Here is a 17,683-nt window from a genome sequence, read left to right as displayed (position 1 = left end):
GGGAAAGGCATCTGTCAGGGGAAACATCTTGAGTAGTTTCTTGCACCTGAGGGGCAGTATCCAATGAAGTAGTTCTATTGCCATAAAGACATCTGGCTGTGCAACAGAACCTCCTTTCCTACTCCTTGTGCACCACTTAAATCTGTTCTGTGGGCTCCTTCAACCCTCCAAAGCAGATTTGGGGAGGGCACAGGGTTGGGGGTTGGGGGGGAGTCCTGTTGTGCAGCCATTGTGTTACTGGAACTATTTCATTGGATACCAGCCCAGGAGTTTCTCTCTCATGGGTAGGCAAACTAAGGCCCAGGGTCCAGATCCAGCCCAATCGCCTTCTAAATCCGGCCTGCGGACGGCCTGGAAATCAACGTGTTTTTACATGAGTAGAATGTGTCCTTTTATTTAACATGCATCTCTGGGTTATTTGTGGGGCATAGGAATTCGTTCACTCCCCCCCTTCAAAATATAGTCTGGACCCCCACAAGGTCTGAGGGACAGTGGACCGGCCCCCTGCTGAAAAAGTTTGCTGACCCCTGTATCTCTCTGACGACTCTTTAAAGAAGTGGTTCCCAACTGGTGGTCCACAGAGGTGGGTGGGGTACTATTCACATAACAAACAAAAACTACCATAGAGATACAAAAATTTTCAAAAGTAGGAGTTCCATTAGCTAACTGGGAGTATTTACTGGAGGCAACTGTTCTGGTTCACTGGGGGGGGGGGATCTCAAAGTCATAGTAAGGTAATACCTTTACTAGGGCTAAGCTAACTAAATCACCATAATTTGCTTGGCATTTTGTCCTAATCAAGATATTACCTGTGGCCTTGGAACTCTTAACATACTTGATCATATACCAGTTTGTAACTTTCCACAGTGTGCACGCAACTATTTGAATAAGCACATTATCTGGTTCATACCACCAGGTGATTAGGAGTAAATCATTATCAAGTGGCTATAAGCAATGTTGTCTGTACTAATACAGGGAGAAGACACTGCTTTCCTTAGTTTCCCATTCCTAAGAATTTGTTTATTATTTCTTTGTTACATTCACATCCCAAATTTCTTCCCAGGAGCTCAGGACAGCATTCTTCTCCTCCCCATTATATTCTCATGAGAACCCTGTGAAGTAGATAAGGCTGAGAGGCAAGTGACTGGCCCAAGGTCATCCAGTGAGCTTCATGGCTGAGCAGGGATTTGAACCCCAGTCTCCCAGGTCCTAGCCCAACATTCTAACCACTACACCACAGCTTGCATGATGCTTTGGTTCCAAGTACAGATGGTAGTTAAGAATCTATGTTACCCAATTCAAATCTCTAATCAGGCATGAATTTCCAAAATGGCCTTAGGCACATCTGTATACGATAAATGATGCCAGTTTAGCATATAGGATTGTTGTAACCACTACTGAGATCTTATTAATGGTACTATGTGCTAAATAAATACTAAGTGTTGCAATTGTGTCATGTGGTTGTTAATTTGTAGGTTGCTATTTGAAGCAATAGCCTTCTGATTTAATGTACACCATACAGCATATGACCTAATCAGATAGCAAGAATATGAGATGGTCAGCAGGCCAACAGGCAAGGGAAGACAGAAAAGGCACCTGGAAGGCATGTTGTGCCTATATTCCTGAGAGACAGTGGTGATAAGGGGTCAGTCAGGATCCCAACAGATGAAACAAATCTGGAGGCCTGTGATGAGCAACACCCGCCCTCCCAAATTTCTGAAGGCAGAGTGGCAGATGACCAAGCAAAATGAGACTGTTGTGTATCATGCTGTTTCTGTGAAGCTTTCAACTTTGCACACTAGCCAAGAATGGAGGAAATGAAGATGGAAGGTAAGGGGTTGGCCAACCATCTGAACTGCAATATTGACTAGAAATCCTGTAGACCAGCAGTGCCCCTCCAGATGATGCTGCAGTTGTCAGGGCAGATGGGTGTTGTAGTACAACAACATCTGGAAGGCCACAGGTTCCCCAGTACTGCTACAAACTAAAGCACAGGAAGACAGGCAGCTGCCTTTAACTGAGTCACACCATTGATCCTCCTAGCTCGATAATGTCTAAACTGAATGGGATCTCTCCAGGGTCTCAGACAGGGGAAATTCCAAGCCCCATCTGCTGGAGACTGAACCCAGGACCAAAGTGGCACTATCCATGCATCAGCAGGTTTTGGGGAACACCAAGAGTTCCAAAAGTACAACATAAAAAGCGGGTCTGAAAAACAGCCCGGTGAGGACTGAGCATGTGCAGAGGGCACAGAATGCTGTTGGCAGGCAGTGGGATGGAAAACCTAAGGGCATGCAGTGAAGTCTCCTGGGAAAGAATATGACTGGCTGTCACCCAAGGGCACTCCAAACTGCAATATCTTTTTCACAGGTCCCATATGTACACAACATTAACATGCAGCTTGTTCCTATGATGTGTACTGGAAGGTTAGAAAACTCTCTGTAAATAATGGCATACAGTCGAGAACAAATGGAACTGTGAGGAAATCATCAGTCAATTGTCAAATCTTATTTTTCCTTTATCGTTTAGCTAGAACAGTTGTTCACAAAGGCAAAGGCAAAGGAAATGCTTATTCATTCTCTTCGTGTCCTGCTGGGATTCTCCTCCTTTATTTTCTGATGGTACGCTCTTTAAGTCATTCCATAAAAGATGAAGATTGAATTTGTATTTAAACACATGATATGGCAGATACATTGTATACGGATGCAAAACAAAACACGCCCTCTTCTGCCTGAACAGATGACACAACAGCTCTATAACTACCTAACTTTATCAAAGCAAGTGATTTTCATTAACTTTAGTCTAGGCTGCCTCCTTGTGGTCAACATAACCTACAAACGGTATTATATTATGACTTGCACCCAGGCAATTTGTTGCTGTGCATTTCAGATTTCCCCCAAGCAAAATCATGTATCAGTTATTACAAAGAAAATAATGAAAAGATACACGAGATCACTCTAAAAAGTGCCCCTTAATTTGTAAATATCCACCAAGAATACAGTGCGAAGTGCAAAGGGTAATATCGAACAATGACTCCCGAATATTTATGACATGATAGAAGACTAATTGGCAAAGTCAGTTTCAATGGGAAGAACTGCTCTTTCAGATCTATTAGCTAAGTGTAATATTTAATCAACAAGCAGTTCTGTAAATGATTCTATTATCACATTAAGTGTTTAGTCCACAACAAGCTTGATTCAAGTTTTAATTTTACTAAACAGAAGACCATAAATGTTGCTCTAACATCAGACTGGCTATTTTTCCCCCCAGGTGACAACCCAAGCTGTCTTATTGGTAAAGTGAGTTCTCCATCACCAACATGGAAATGATTCATGAAATGAGGCACATTTCACATCACGGACTATCCCCACCCACTTATTTTTCCCAAATACAGGAATGGTCTAAGGAAAAGAAAAACATTTCTTATTTGCTCAATTACATCCTTACATCCCGCTGTCGTTAGTCGCAACCTAACTCAGTGTGACTTAAACGCTCTTGCTGTACGGTTTTAGAAGATACTGCTGTTGTATTTATTATTTATTATTTCCCTGTTTCCTTGCCAAATGTACCACAACCCCCAAGACCTCAGACTTCTCGCTATTTCCAGCAGCTGATTTCACCCCATATTTTGAGTAGGGCTGGCGTTGGTAGCGACTCTCAAGGCCTCTGTTGGGCAGACATCAGCACGCCCTCATTGCATGCGCTCTTTCCTCCACCTCTGTTTGGTTTCCAGCAATCGATTCTGTGGTGTATGTGTCCCATGGGCTCCTACAAGCCCTTTCACAGTTTGGTGTCTCCTTACAAGTATAAGTTAGTAGCTGTACATCTGCTGCTGCTGCTGCTGTTCTGTTTGAACCTGTTGCTGCCCTGCCTGCTGCTGCTGCGTGGGCTGGGCCTGCGTTTGAAGGGCATCCGTCTGAGGCACTGCCCTCCAGGTTAAGGGATGCTGTTCCGATATCTGGCTCCCTAACGGAGCGATGGAGTTCACCAGAGTAGTCAGGTTTATAAAATGGGCGACTGACTGGGGGTTTGCCGGCTCAGGCTGCGACTGTATTTGGATATCATTTTGGCGGTTGCCGTGCAACATGGCGGAACCGGTGACTGTATCGAACGTCACGGTGAGGATGGAATTGTCTAGCTGCAACTGGCGCTCGGGAGTGGCCAGGTGGCCCACAGCCACAGGTTGCAAGTTTGTAAACTGGGTTCCAGCTGGTGTAGTGATGGGGGTAACACTAATATTGGTCAGGCCAACAGAGCTAGAAGGGGCTGTGACATTTGGGTCTCCGAGAGTCACCACCACCTGAAAAAAGAGAGAGAAAATTGAAAAATTCAGAGTTATCTGTAGTGATCGTTTTTAAAGCAACTGTTAACACTAGAAATGCATGCTGTGAGGGACAGTTAACTTGCCTGTCGATGGCATGATGGGAACAAGTGTATTATATAAAGCAGGTTGATCACGATCTACTGGTTGATTGTGGTGGTCTTGGTTGATTGTGGTATAATAACGTTGGCCACCCCTCTCCGCCCCCCAAAAAAGCTTGACAACTTTGGTCAATTTTCCCCTAAAAAAAGCTCGACAACTCTTTTTATACTGTGAGTAGATCTCAGTCTCTTGGGAGTTGGATGCGCCTGATATAAACCAACCCAGACTCGGTGATCAGCACCTGAGGACTTCTTCATGTGTCTTCTCCATGGGAGGTCTGGAGGTTGCCAACACAAGAACAGGTATTTTCTAGTTCCAGGAGAATTAAGGGCAGTCGTGTCCGACTCTAGGGTTGTGCGCCCATCTCACTTAACAGGCCGGGGGCCAGCGCTGTCCGCAGACACTTCCGGGTCACGTGGCCAGCGTGACGAAGCTGCTCTGGCAAACCGGCACCAGAGCAGCACACGGAAACGCCGTTTACCTTCCCGCTATAAAGCGGTACCTATTTATCTACTTGCACTTAAGAGTGCTTTCGAACTGCTAGGTGGGCAGGAGCTGGGATCGAACGACGGGAGCTCACCCCGCCGCGGGGATTTGAACCGCTGACCATACGCTTGGCAAGTCCTAGGCGCTGAGGTTTTACCCACAGTGCCACCCGCGTCCTTTAGGAGACTTAGTTTGGGCAGAATCAGGTATACCCTTCCAGAATTAATGCTAAATACATTAATTCTGGTAAATGAGCCACCATAGCAGCTAGACAGCTGTGGATAATTGTGTCCTGGGTTTTTTTGGACTCCTCTACCCATGTGGTATCTGATACCATTGTCATTCGTTCTCCTACCCCAATATAATAGAATAGCTTTCCCCCCAAGCTGGTGGCCTCCAGATACTTTGGACTGCAGCTCTCATCAGCCCAGCCTGCATGGCCAGTGGCCACGTCTGATGGGTGCTGTGGTCCAAAACATATGAAGGGCACAAAGTTGGGGAAGGCTATAGCAGAAGGTCTTCATTCCACCCCTCATACGATATCTGTTGTTATATTACAGGGTTGAAAGCAAACAGTGATAAATCAGTGACTTTCTGGATTTAGATCATACATAGTGGTGCCTACCCTGTGGAACGCCCTCCCATCAGATGTCAAGGAAATAAAAAACTATCTGACTTTTAGAAGACATCTGAAGGCAGCCCTGTTTAGAGAAGTTCTTAATGTTTGATGTTTATATTATTATTATTATTATTATTATTATTATTATTATTATTATTATTATTATATTATTGAATGGGCAGGGTATAAATAATATATTATTATTATTTACTATTATTATTATTAAATTAATTTCCATCAAAGGTGATCACCACTACTGGCAATTCAGGCAATACTTTCAGCCGAGTTCCCCAAACTGAGGGCAAAAATCTCTCAGATTAGAAAAATCTGAATTTCTTTAACTCTGGTATTTCCAGTCATGTGGTAATGGTATTTCTGATCCCCCTCCAATTGCAATAGTTCATCTCTAGTATGCTTTGAAATTGAAATTACTTTTCAGAACAAAATACTTTGCTTGTATCTCACCATCAAGCTAAGTTGGTCATAGTTACCTGGCCAAGAGATGAGCAAGGCTATGCTGACTGCAGGGCAAAACAATACGGTTGCCATAAGTTCTGGGGTTTGGGGGATTTTTAAATGATTTTTTTAAAAAAACAAAATGACCCCCCCCCTTGCCATACATCCGGGTTTTCTCGGACATTTTTCCGATTTCGTGAAAATCCCCCTGAACACTAAAATGCTATCCGATTACTGGATGTATCGCAACCCTACAAAACAAAGAAGAGGGGCCTGGATTTCCCAGGCTACTGGTTGTATTCATTCCTATTGAAGAAAGAAAGTGGTTGCATTGAAAGGTCTAGTGTGGTTGGGGCAAAGTCTATTCTCCCACAACGTCAACAATGAGGTAATCAGTGTTTGCACCATGAGAGATGTTTGATCTAAATGGTGCCTTAGCAGACGTCCCCAGAACGCAAACTAATATTTGCTCACATAGAAATGAATTTAGCAACTGGCACTGACTCTGCATACAGAGGCATAATGAATTTTCAGGGGATTTCAGCCACCAGGGACGTCTTCCTTCCTCTCCCCTGCATATTATACTGGTGAGCTTTCTACAAATTCTCCTACTGAAAAAATCCATCCATACATTAAAATACCTTTTAATATTCCTAGGATATAAAGCCATTTTTTGTTGTTGTAATTATCACCTTCTCCAGATTCCTTGGTAAAAGGCACTCACCTGCTGAATGCTTTGCACAGCTGAATTGGTCTCATCTCCCACATTCCCTGAGAATTCCACTTCTTTCTCTGTGTATTCACTGAAGGCAGAATCCTCAGGCACTTGGGTTTCTTCCTCTTCATCGGGCTTATGCTTTCGTTTATGACCACGTTTATGAGCCTTCATATGCTTGCCTTCCGGTAACTCTCCCGGTTCCAGGGCTAGGTCTGACTGTAAGGGGAGTTTTCAATGAAAGCACAATGTCACTGAATTCAACACTTCAGCATCAGGAGATATTCCTGTTCAAAACTGCTGAATTAGAAAAATATCAGTAAGTTTGATTTGATTTGTCGAGGACTCAACAAAGACTATGGTTTCCTTTCATGCTACACATGTTTATTAGTGCAGCAAAGGCAGGAAGATTTGTGCTATTCCTGATGTTGTGAATGGTCAGTGTACTTATTTTGCATAGATTTGAGCTTTATACAGAAATGTCAGGCTGTACCTCTTGCATTTCATAGCTTTCCAGCACCCTTGTTCTTTCCCCCTTCTGTACTGATGTGTATCTGGCAACTGAGGACAACATTTTATGCACCTGATAAAGTGGGCTTAAGTCCAAGGGTGGGGAACCTTTTCCTGAAGGCTTCTGAGTGCATTCAGCTGAATGTGCTTGGAATCTCCCTTCAGACCTTTCCCAGTAAATGCAGGAAGGTCAGGGCTGAAGCTGGCACACGTGGGGATACTGGGGGGTGGAGTTGGCACATGGGTACTTGGAATGTCCAAATAAGGGCTGAAGGTAACAAAAGAGTTAATATTAGGCTACACTTGCATTTTACCTGTACAATTCCTATAGATGAAGCATCAACAGTTGTGGTTTCTGAGAGCTGCTCCAAGTCATCAATTCTAACTGAAAGCACCTGGAAAACAATATTCATATTAAGGAATAACATTTTTATAGTAGTATTATCCTGCAATTGTGTATAAGGAACAGTTGCGCTTATTTGTAACAGGCAGATTGGTTTGTTTTATATTTGTTTTATATTGTTAATATATTTTATATATTATGTTTTATATCATATATGTATGCATATTTTATATTACATTTTATAGAGCTATTCAAATCTGGCTAGTGACGCTATCAGCTCAACTAAGGCTAGCTACCTTTTGGGTCCTTCTGCATGTTTTCCATTCAAACTGGTCATTGAATGAACTACATACGGAACCCTGAACTTGTGTTCCTCATCCTTCCCCAACGCTTTTTCTACTTAGGTTAAGTCTTCTAAATGTCAGCCTCTGGATTGGGACTGGACTGTCTTATTTTTAATCTGTGTGCAGTTCTTAGCATTTTAAAGAAACACACCAGTGTTAGGGCTACAAGTTCTGTTTTCTGCCCAAAATAATCAATAAGTGGCGTGTGCTGTATTAAGAATTTGCATTCCTAAGATGTGAAAAGCAGGCGTTGGCAGTCGTCACAACAAAGCTGCACAAAAATTAAAAAGTCATAGCAAGGTAGCATGTAAAGGATGCATCTCCCCAGGAAGTCAGCAAAAATCACAAACTCTTAATCTGTCATCAAACTCACCTCTGGATGTTTTCGCCTCATGTGACGACTCATTGAAGCTCTGGTGGACACCTTCGTCCCACAGAGCTGACAACTCTGCGCTTCTACCTTATCGTGAGTTAGCTGAATGTGCTTCTGAAGCATGTACTCCGTGACGTACTTTTTATCACATACTGAGCAAGTCCATTGCTTTCCCACTAGTAGTAGCAAGTAAAACAAGAAGTTGAGCATTAATTTTCAGGTAGGGCATCTTAATATTACAACATTTTAACTACACGTTTTCCATTTTTTAAAGAGTTACATGGTATGCAACCTGGAGGAAGTATTGTATATTTGTATAATTGGGAGACAATAACATAGTAATTAGGATGGACTGGAATTTAAAGCAGAGTGGTGAATTCCATGGAAATGTGACACCTGGGCATCTGGGGACCACAAGCAGGCTGCATTTGCCTTCTGAGATCAGGGGCTCACAGGATCTGATATTACTAACCTTAGCAAACCTGACAGCACTGAACCAATGTTGTTTACTGCAGATGAGGGAACGTGGCTCAGCTCTCCCTCAAAGTCTGAATGATGTCAAATAGTGACATGAGAGTTTTTTTAGATTTGCTGTCATACGGATGAAAGAAGTCTTGTGGCACCTTCAAGACTAACAGGTCTATTATGGCATAAACTTTCATGGACTAGAGACCACCCCATCAGATGTATCAAGGCTTATCCCAAGTCGGCAGACCTATGTACACATGGGTTTTTGGGGGGCAGGGCAGGGTGGAATAGTAAGCAATGAGATCAGAGGGAACTGAAATGCACTAAACATAGGCTGAAACAATTATGTTCAAAGGAAGCTTCACAGAGAAGCTCCAATGTGAAGTCACTGAATTACGAGGTATCAGAAAGTTCAGTTCTTATAAGGTGAGGCCTGAATCAAGATAGCAGGTTTTAAAAAATTCTACTACAGGTTAAGTCAGATTACCAATGCCTGAATGTTTTGCATTGCATCATCCACACTGCTTTGTGAATGGTCATTGGAATGATTTTGCACACATTTGTTTAATGGGACAGCTTAATGTGTTCTTTTTCACTGCACTTCCCTCTGACCTCAGCACCAAACATCTGCCGCACATGTGCATTCATAACTGCCAAGTTAGGATAGTGCTCAAGGCACCTGATGAAGTCAACTCTAGTGCACAATAATTAGATAATAGATTTGTGAAAGGTGCTAAGTGACTCCAGTGTTTTTGCTGCAACAGACTAATATGGATACGAAACTAAGGGATATGTCAGGGAGCTGTTAGTGCTTCAAGGGAAATATATACTAACCAAACTACCTTAATTTATTTTTTTTCAGTCTTCTATAAAAGAGAAGTTAGATTCAGGGCTATGTATTCTGCATGCCACTGAGGGCACATTGTACATGCAAAATCTAGAGCAGGGTTTCCCAAATTTGGGTCTTCTGCTTTTTCTGGACTACAACTCCCATCATCCCTAGCTAGCAGGACCAGTGGTCAGGGATGATGGAAACTGTAGTCCCAAAACAGCTGGGGACCCAAGTTTGGGAAATGCTGACCTAGAGTCTTAGCATTTATCTTTGTAAAGGACATTTCAGAATCAGTGGCATAGAGTTCCAGCCAAACATTACCTGTGTGAATGAGCTTATGAGTCTCCATTGTATTCCTCTCGCTAAACGTCTTCCCACAGAGCTCACACATGAAATCTTTGATTCCTGCTAATTAGAAACTAGGTTAAGTACCAAAATGATAACCACCCACAGTTCCTTATGGCAAATGTGAAACTGTGTGCTTCAAAAGGAATGGCCAATTAATTGTTCCTTTAGGCCCAAAGTCATGCTGGTGTTTGCTAAGCTAAGCAGTGTAGTAAATGCTAAATGGAGAGCAGATTCCAGGCAGTGCTGGGGGGGGGGGGTGACAATTCTTTGGCATTTATGCAGGGCTCCATCTGGTTCCTCAAACTTCTTAACATTTGTACAGAGGTGAGAACCAAGGCACGACTATATTCATGAAATCAAGGAGCCCTTAAAAGTAGAAATAAGCAAAATGGAATTTATTGACAAAAGACTACATAGTCGCACTATGAGTTTCCCCCTCTTCATATGTTTCAAGAATGCAGGCATCTTCCTCTAGCTTCCTAGCTATATTAACCATAAATAGCTATGGACAAAATTACCTGGGTATGTTTTGTGTTGTTGTTTTTTAAAAAGGCCTAATGGTATTAACCTCAGTCAACATCTATATGTGTGCCTGTAATACACATTTGCACACCCTCCACAGAGACCTGGAAATTTGATAAAGGGTCTAGGGGCAAGTAAAACTGCAACCTGACACACTCTTCTTTAGCAGCAAGCAACATCCTTCAAATGCAGCTGTAGCTACTTACTCCTGGGGACACATGCGTAAGACTGGTGCTGTAAGAAGTAACTGACGTCGCTTTACTGTATTCCAGAGCAGCAGGTCTGTAGGCCCCATTGACTCTGAGGCAATTTATCTTGCCCTGTGCAAGGGCTGTGGAGTTCCTCCTCTCCGTGGTGCTCACCTGTGTGCCTTTTGTAGTGCTTCAGCATGTTGACTTTCTGTGCAAACTTCCGATGACACTCCATGCATTCATACTCCTTTATCCCTTTGTGAAGCTTCATGTGGTGCCGCAAGGCATGTTTTGTTTTCATGCCTGTAATGGATAAAGTCAAGGTTTAAACATGGTGGGGAAGCTCTTTCAACACCCTCTGCTTGAGAGGCATGCAAAGGAAAAGACTCTGCATGAGAATGTTCCAAGCCAATGGCCACCTCTAAGGAAACTTTAAGAGAATGCCTGGGTCTATTTCAGAAAACAATTCACCCAAAAGCTTCAAGAGACCCTTGAAAAAGGGCAATGAAAGATCTCTGAAAGGCTCTTTATTGGGAATGCTGAGGCTCAGCATGCACGTGCGTGCGTGCCAGTTTATTTATTTAAAGAATCCTATTCATTCAGCTGCTGTCTTTGAAAAGCCTAAGAAGTAATTCACAACGTTTAAGGCGGCTCTTGGAGTTCAAGTGAAGTGGAAAAGCACCACAGAATGGCAAGAGGGCAAAAGGCTGTCCTGTTTAATCCCACCGCTGCAAGGCAGGAACGTTCACACACTGAATTGTGCCATACAGACAACATGTGTTATAGCAGGAAGGGGCTTGCAGAGCAAGCAGCTGTAGAAAACACAAGCATGCAAATACTGGGAAGTTACAGGTGTTTTAAATAAGGCGGCATCGATACAGGTGGGGTTTTTTTTAAAGTGAGAATTTAAAACCATCCTGCATGTAGGATGGGGTGGGATGCAAATATTTTAAATTATTCACTGATTAATTGAAACACTTGGAAACAAGATCCAACAAAATCAACGGGACTTCCTCTGCAATAAGTCTTAAAGACACTTAAGCCTCTTATTCACAACCAATTCTGTCATTATTATTAATAACTACATTTGTATCCTATCCTTCCTCCACAAAATTCAGGACAGTGGGAAGAGTCCCCCAGCTCCCTTCAGTCCGCACAACCACCCTGTAGGGTAGGGTAGGTTAAGAGACAGTGACTTGCCCAGTACGTTTCACAGCTGGGTGGGTATTTGAACCCACACCCAGTACTCCTATAAGGAGTAAATTTCCTGCTGCATCTTAGGTGCAGTTATAACATGCCTGATTTGTGAGTGTCAGGTTTGTGCGGAAAAGATCCCAGGTTCTGTTCTCTGGCATTTCCACATATACAGCTGGCAGTGTCCTCTACATGAAACACTGGAAAATTGCTGCAAGGCAGTGATTGTAGAAAATACTGGGCTAGGCAGAGCAATGGTCTGGCTCAGTATAGCGTTCACATCCTTAATGAAGCATGTTCACAACCAACGAAGAAAAAGCCAGTACAGTACCCACAGTCCTGCAGTGCCACATCAGCCAGGCATGCATATGGAAGACTCAGTAATGAGATGTGCTTTGCGACAGAGCAACTTCTCATGAAAAATTAAACAAACATTAAGCACCCCAGATTCCTGATCAGTACAGTATAAACATAAAAAGAATGATTCCAGTCATTTGTAAGGAATCACTCTGATTATCAAGGTAGATTCATATTCTGAAAGAACCCATTTTTTTACCACGTACCATTTACTTAGGGATATAAAAGGGACATTTCATACCTTTGCCGCATTCCGCGCACAGATATTCTCGAATATTATCATGGACTCTCATGTGCTCTTTCAGCATGTCCTTCCTTGCAAATGACTTACCGCACTGCTCACAGGCATGATTTTTCACACCTTAAAAATAAAACAAAACCAATTGTTATTTGAAGGGGACTGGGGTGGGGGACGTTAGGTTTTGCGTGCAGGTAAAAATGAAGTCAACCCTTTCAGCGGTCGTCCCTCCCACTCTCAAAATAAAAGGGTTTTACGAACTGATGTGGAACAAGATAGAAACGGAGAAAAGATACATGGAAAAGTTGTAAAGGAACCTCTAAAAAGAGTTGTGGAAAGAAGATGCAAATCAAAGAGGCAACAAGGAAGCAGAAGGAGAGGGGACGAAAGACAGATGGGGGAGGGAAGCTATGAACAGGATGACTGAGGCAAATTACAAAATTAGAGATGCACTGAATTGCACTGAGTCTTGGGGCTACAGAACTGAATGAGAAATATGTCCTCTCCTAACGAGAAAGAACATCCCATTTGACTTGTCTACCCGCAAGGCAGAGCTGTGTGTTTCAATGATAAGCACTTGCAGGCTCATCACTCCCCCTTGTCAGGTAGACAGCAAGTGCACAGAGTCAAAAAAGAGAGGCCAGGGGAATATGAGAAGATGCACCCAAAGCACAATGGACTGTACAATGCTCAGCAAATTGCATTGGTTCTATAGACTTCATGAGCTGCAGCTAATGTAATGACGGACACTTTCTGTATGCTGATGAATCAGCCCCCCCCATCTCCCCACCCTCAAAAGAAAAAAGCTATTTTGGGGCAATTTTTAGTGCAGAGTTTTCTCAGAACAGAATTAACCCATCACAATCTACGTTCCCGACAAATAGGATTCAATTACAAAATTTTAAAAAAAGCACAAGAAAATATTTGTTATTAAAAGAACAGTAATAAAATGAGTCTACCTGTATGAATAAGTTTATGCCGTTCTAAATTCCCTATGCTGTTAAAAATCCTTCCACAGATTTCACATGGATGGATATATCTAAAATAGGAAATAAAAATCAGCTAGAGACATCCTTTTTTCTAATTAATTGAAAATCTATGAACTCAAAGGTGTACTTTTATTTGAAGGACAAAATTATTTGAAACAGTTCATTAATAGAGTAACACTACACTTTTGAGGGATGTAGAAAACCAAGCTATATTTGTCTCTCTAGCTAGACAATAGTCCCTGCATTAGCTCATAGGTTCAGGAATACCGATTTTAAAATTTCTGTGCATTACAAGTGAACACTTGTAATATGTTACAAGTGCTTAGGATTTTTAATGTTATGCATGGCTTTACAGTTTTAAAAAAACTTTTCTTGTAAGTATATAAAAAATACTGTATTGACTTATCCATCTAGAAATATTTAAATAGCATTATACCTTCTTTTCTTTTCTTTTTTAAACTACAGTGGCTTGATTTGGACATCATGCTTTGGTTTAGTGTTACAAAGGCGGTCAGCCTTGGGCTTGCATGCTCTCTCACTATTGTGAATCAGCAAGAAGGAGATCAGCAGCTTCCATTTAAGACTAACCGCACTATAGCATTATATCCCAACACTAAATTGTATTAAGAAGTCAGCTTCTTAAATTGTGACTTGAAGTTGGCTTGTTACAGCAAACCATAGTTAAGAATAGCAGCAGTTGATCTGGGTTTGGCCAGTTTGCTATGTCATCCAGTCCAAAACATAATTGAAAGCTTTTATATTATTCCCTTCTGTGTCTCATCTTAATGCTAAACTTTGCTTTAGTGCTAAGTCCATGCAATGCCCACTGTCTTAGCAGTTTCTTGAGCTGGGCTTTTTCTTTGCAGCTTCTTGCTGTATGATATAAACCGGGGCAAATCCAAAGTATGGTCAAGTTGACATATGTACCCTGGAAACACTATCCCTCATCTCCCACCCCTTGCCACACACACAAACCTTGTCTGAAGCAGAACATTGTGCTTCCACACTAGTAATATTCTTTCACTAATTACATTCAAGTATTTCCCATCTTCTTTTGCTGCCATGGTCATTATTAACCTGGGAGTGCATCACACTTCAAAACTGCACCCTCTCCACAGGATAGAGAAGGGGAAACAGGGGCACATGTGCAAAACTGTTCAGTTACTTTTGCAAGGTAAACACACTTTACGTAGCCACGGTCACAGTCCATCATTTCCCTCGGGCCTGTCTCTGACTGATCTTCTTTGCTAAGGCTCCACAACCATTGCTAAGAAATCATTCTCTGCTTGCAATACTGCCTCTAATTCATGTGTAGGTTCCACTGAAGTCACTGTATTTTTCCCATGCTCATCTGGCAAGACTGCATCCTTGATTTAGTTTTGTCAGACTTATCTCCTTACTTCTGCACATTGGGGTCTGGCAGGTTCTCCCGATGAATGACCATGTGCGCATGATAAGTTGCCTTCAAGGCAAAGCGTCTGTTGCAGATGCTACAGCCATATCCTTTCTCCTTGTGAACTTCCATAATGTGTTTCAGGTACTCTTTTCCTCGGCCAAACGTCAACTGAAGAATGAAACAACAGTGAATGCACCACACTGGGGAGAGGTGGACAACCTTTGGAAATAGTAACCACAAGCTAATGCAGCACTGAAATAAACGACAAGGCTAGCTAATAATCAGACACAATATCTGTGTTGATTTCTGCATGTGGCACTGAAGACTATACCACTGTTTGGTGCGGTTTATATGATGGCCCAGGATCTTTGGTTTCTAAGGGAGTAAAAGTTGTTTTCAGCCCAATTTCTGTAAGGGAAGGCAGTATTGCTAGTTTGGCTGGGATTAATAGGTCATGCAGGAGATAGCTAAAGTCTGCACCTGGGAGGTAGGGAAGCTATAAAGGGGCAAAGATTGCAGATCCAAAGACACTGAAGGAAAGGTGCAGAGAAGGCAATGGAATAAGATTTTATTTAGCCAGCCAATTTGTTAGCTATGGACTTCTAGAATTATCAATAAAGGGTATGGGTATGTAAAGGAAACTGGATGCTTGTTTCAGCAAAATTTCACACAAACCTTTGTGGAAGAGGTGAGCTGGAAACCAGACTAATATTAACAATTTCAGCCACCTTTCTTCCACAATCAACCAGACAGCTCCTGTTTATACAAAACAGGCATGAAGGGGCAGTGGCCTATCTCACATTTTACATGTGACAGGACTTCTTAGCATAGCAATGAAGAAAGATAGAGCAGTATTTTTTTTAAAAAAGCGATATCCTTACAGTGATGAAAACTACTTTCTTTTTTTTTCTTTTTAAAGTGCTTAACTAACATTGCCTGAAATTAAATGTATTTGAATAACAGATACTGTGTGAATAAGAGAAGAATTTCTCTCTTCTGCCAATACTTGTGGGTTAAAGCCACTGATTAGCTGTCTCTCAATCGGCCTCCACACAGAGCTGCCCCTGTGATTTCTTACAGGAAGGCTGTTAATACCCAAATGGAGCTTTCCAGTTTGCAACATCTACCTTGTTTATTTCAACAGAGGCAGCACATGTTCAAGTGTATGTTCAGCTCTCCTGCTGCCGCTGAAATGAATGCTACTGACTGCATGTGCAAGAGCTCCATATACACAAACACACCAGAAAAGACACAGATTTCTGGGTCAGGGAACGTAGCTGAACATCTTTTCACTATTTTCGACATTTCTTTTAGCAACCCAACTCTCCCACCCCATTCCCACCGCAAAATGTTTGAAAGGAGTAAAACTACCTGGCACCTTTTGCAGCTATACTTGTGAGGCTCAGAATCCACACTTCCATCTGAGTTTTCATCATTCTCCTCGGAAGATATTCCAATTTTGCCAATGAACTCTTCTCTCTGGTGGTCATCCATGATTGCTATGTCCTGTACAGAGTGGAAGTGCAAACTCAAAATGTTGTCTGTCCAAAAAAACTAAGCAGACACAGCCATCGTGTCTCTATTAAGTCCTCCGAAAACAAGGAAAACCAATAGCTTCACTTGCTTCTCAGCTGAATTTACATTAATAACAACCAAAACTATCCAAATTATGGCTTGTTGTTCTATTGCCTCTTTTCAGATGACTGAGCTTTGTGCAAAATCAATAAATAGTGAAATATATCACCTTCTTGTTTATACCTTGCTGCCTGTTAAGTGTCAAAAACCAAACCTTTCAAAAACTAAATCTGCTAAGGTATGACATTCGCTGAATCTTTTGCATGCTTTCCCCTCAACGATGCTTCCTCTTTCAACAACAGATGCTAACTATTCTTCATGCCTTAGTCGTATTGAATTGACAGAGGATAGAAAAAAAATGGCCCCTTCCCCCCGGTCTGCTACTGAGCTCCTTTCCGATTCTAAACGTTATTGCATACTTGTAGCAACATCTTTAAATGGGAATATTACTGCTTAATATATTATATGGCTCATAATTCAGTCTTAAGGAAAGCTGAAGCAACCAACGCCACATGGTTGGTCTCATGATTTCCAAATTGGCCTTCGGCCTTTATCGCTTGCTAAACCACTGCTCCTCCTGTTTTTAATGGTTTCCCAGTTCTCCTTGGTAGCTTCTTCGTAACCCTACTCGGCTCCAGTTCTGAATCACATCACACTGAGCGCAGTCAAGGTTGTTAAACATTGTACCTTAAAATGAACATGAATATGATCTCTGAGCACATCTACTCTGAAGAACTTGCGGCCACAAATCTCACAGGTGTATTTCTTATCTCCATGGGTCAGGAGGTGCTTGTTCATATTGCTCCTACATGAAAATATCTAAAGGGGAAGAAAGATGTTAGCAGGCGAATTCTGTTTTCCTGTCACATGTGAAAGATCTAAAATACCCTTGGTTCATACTTTGAACTAAAGTTAGGTGACATTACTCAAGATTAGAACTTATTCCCTGACTAAACCAGTTCGAGAACTGCCCAACAATTAAACTTTGAATTCTAATACAGAACTACTCATAAAGTTTTCCAGTTGATCTCTATAACTTCATTTTCCAAATCCTTATATTCAAAGTTTAAGATTTTATTAAATCTGTTTTCCTATTTTTTGTCATTTTCACAACACTTGATTCTAGCAGAGTAATCCTGTGAATATTTATGTGAGAATAAGCCACCTTGAACTAATTAGGACTTACACCCAAATAAACATGTACAGAATTGCACTGCACATATCTCAACTCTGGGTCCAACACTTTTTTCACTGGCATGGGAAGGAGGGTCACTTCCGTTCCATAGTAATGACATCCAACTTAA

General features: G+C 41.9%; 1 protein-coding gene across 3 annotated transcripts in view; it reads right to left on the bottom strand.

The window, feature by feature from the left end:
- Nucleotides 1-652: 652 nt before the first annotated feature.
- Nucleotides 653-17,683, bottom strand: part of PRDM15 (PR/SET domain 15) — a 40,851-nt gene continuing 23,820 nt past the window's right edge. Inside the window, exons 14-25 of one of the 3 annotated variants that reach the window (XR_014167805.1) lie at nucleotides 17,067-17,198; nucleotides 16,176-16,310; nucleotides 14,809-14,972; nucleotides 13,379-13,458; nucleotides 12,423-12,542; nucleotides 10,802-10,933; nucleotides 9,891-9,977; nucleotides 8,270-8,445; nucleotides 7,524-7,604; nucleotides 6,709-6,918; nucleotides 3,393-4,300; nucleotides 653-666 (exon numbers count right to left, since the gene is read on the bottom strand). Coding sequence is in view for 2 of the 3 variants with exons in the window: in XM_081908624.1 (XP_081764750.1) it covers nucleotides 3,812-4,300; nucleotides 6,709-6,918; nucleotides 7,524-7,604; nucleotides 8,270-8,445; nucleotides 9,891-9,977; nucleotides 10,802-10,933; nucleotides 12,423-12,542; nucleotides 13,379-13,458; nucleotides 14,809-14,972; nucleotides 16,176-16,310; nucleotides 17,067-17,198 (1,806 nt within the window). In the remaining variant the exon portion in view is untranslated. Of the gene's footprint in view, nucleotides 667-2,497; nucleotides 4,301-6,708; nucleotides 6,919-7,523; nucleotides 7,605-8,269; nucleotides 8,446-9,890; nucleotides 9,978-10,801; nucleotides 10,934-12,422; nucleotides 12,543-13,378; nucleotides 13,459-14,808; nucleotides 14,973-16,175; nucleotides 16,311-17,066; nucleotides 17,199-17,683 lie in introns of those variants that run through there. The other 2 variants (XM_081908624.1, XM_081908625.1) reach the window with 2 other exon arrangements.

The sequence above is a fragment of the Podarcis melisellensis genome (genome assembly GCF_964234715.1).
Source record: "Podarcis melisellensis genome assembly, chromosome: 4".
NCBI classification, from domain to species: Eukaryota; Metazoa; Chordata; class Lepidosauria; order Squamata; family Lacertidae; genus Podarcis; species Podarcis melisellensis.
Note: the sequence above shows the minus strand (reverse complement) of the source record. Positions and strands in the feature narration are given on the sequence as shown.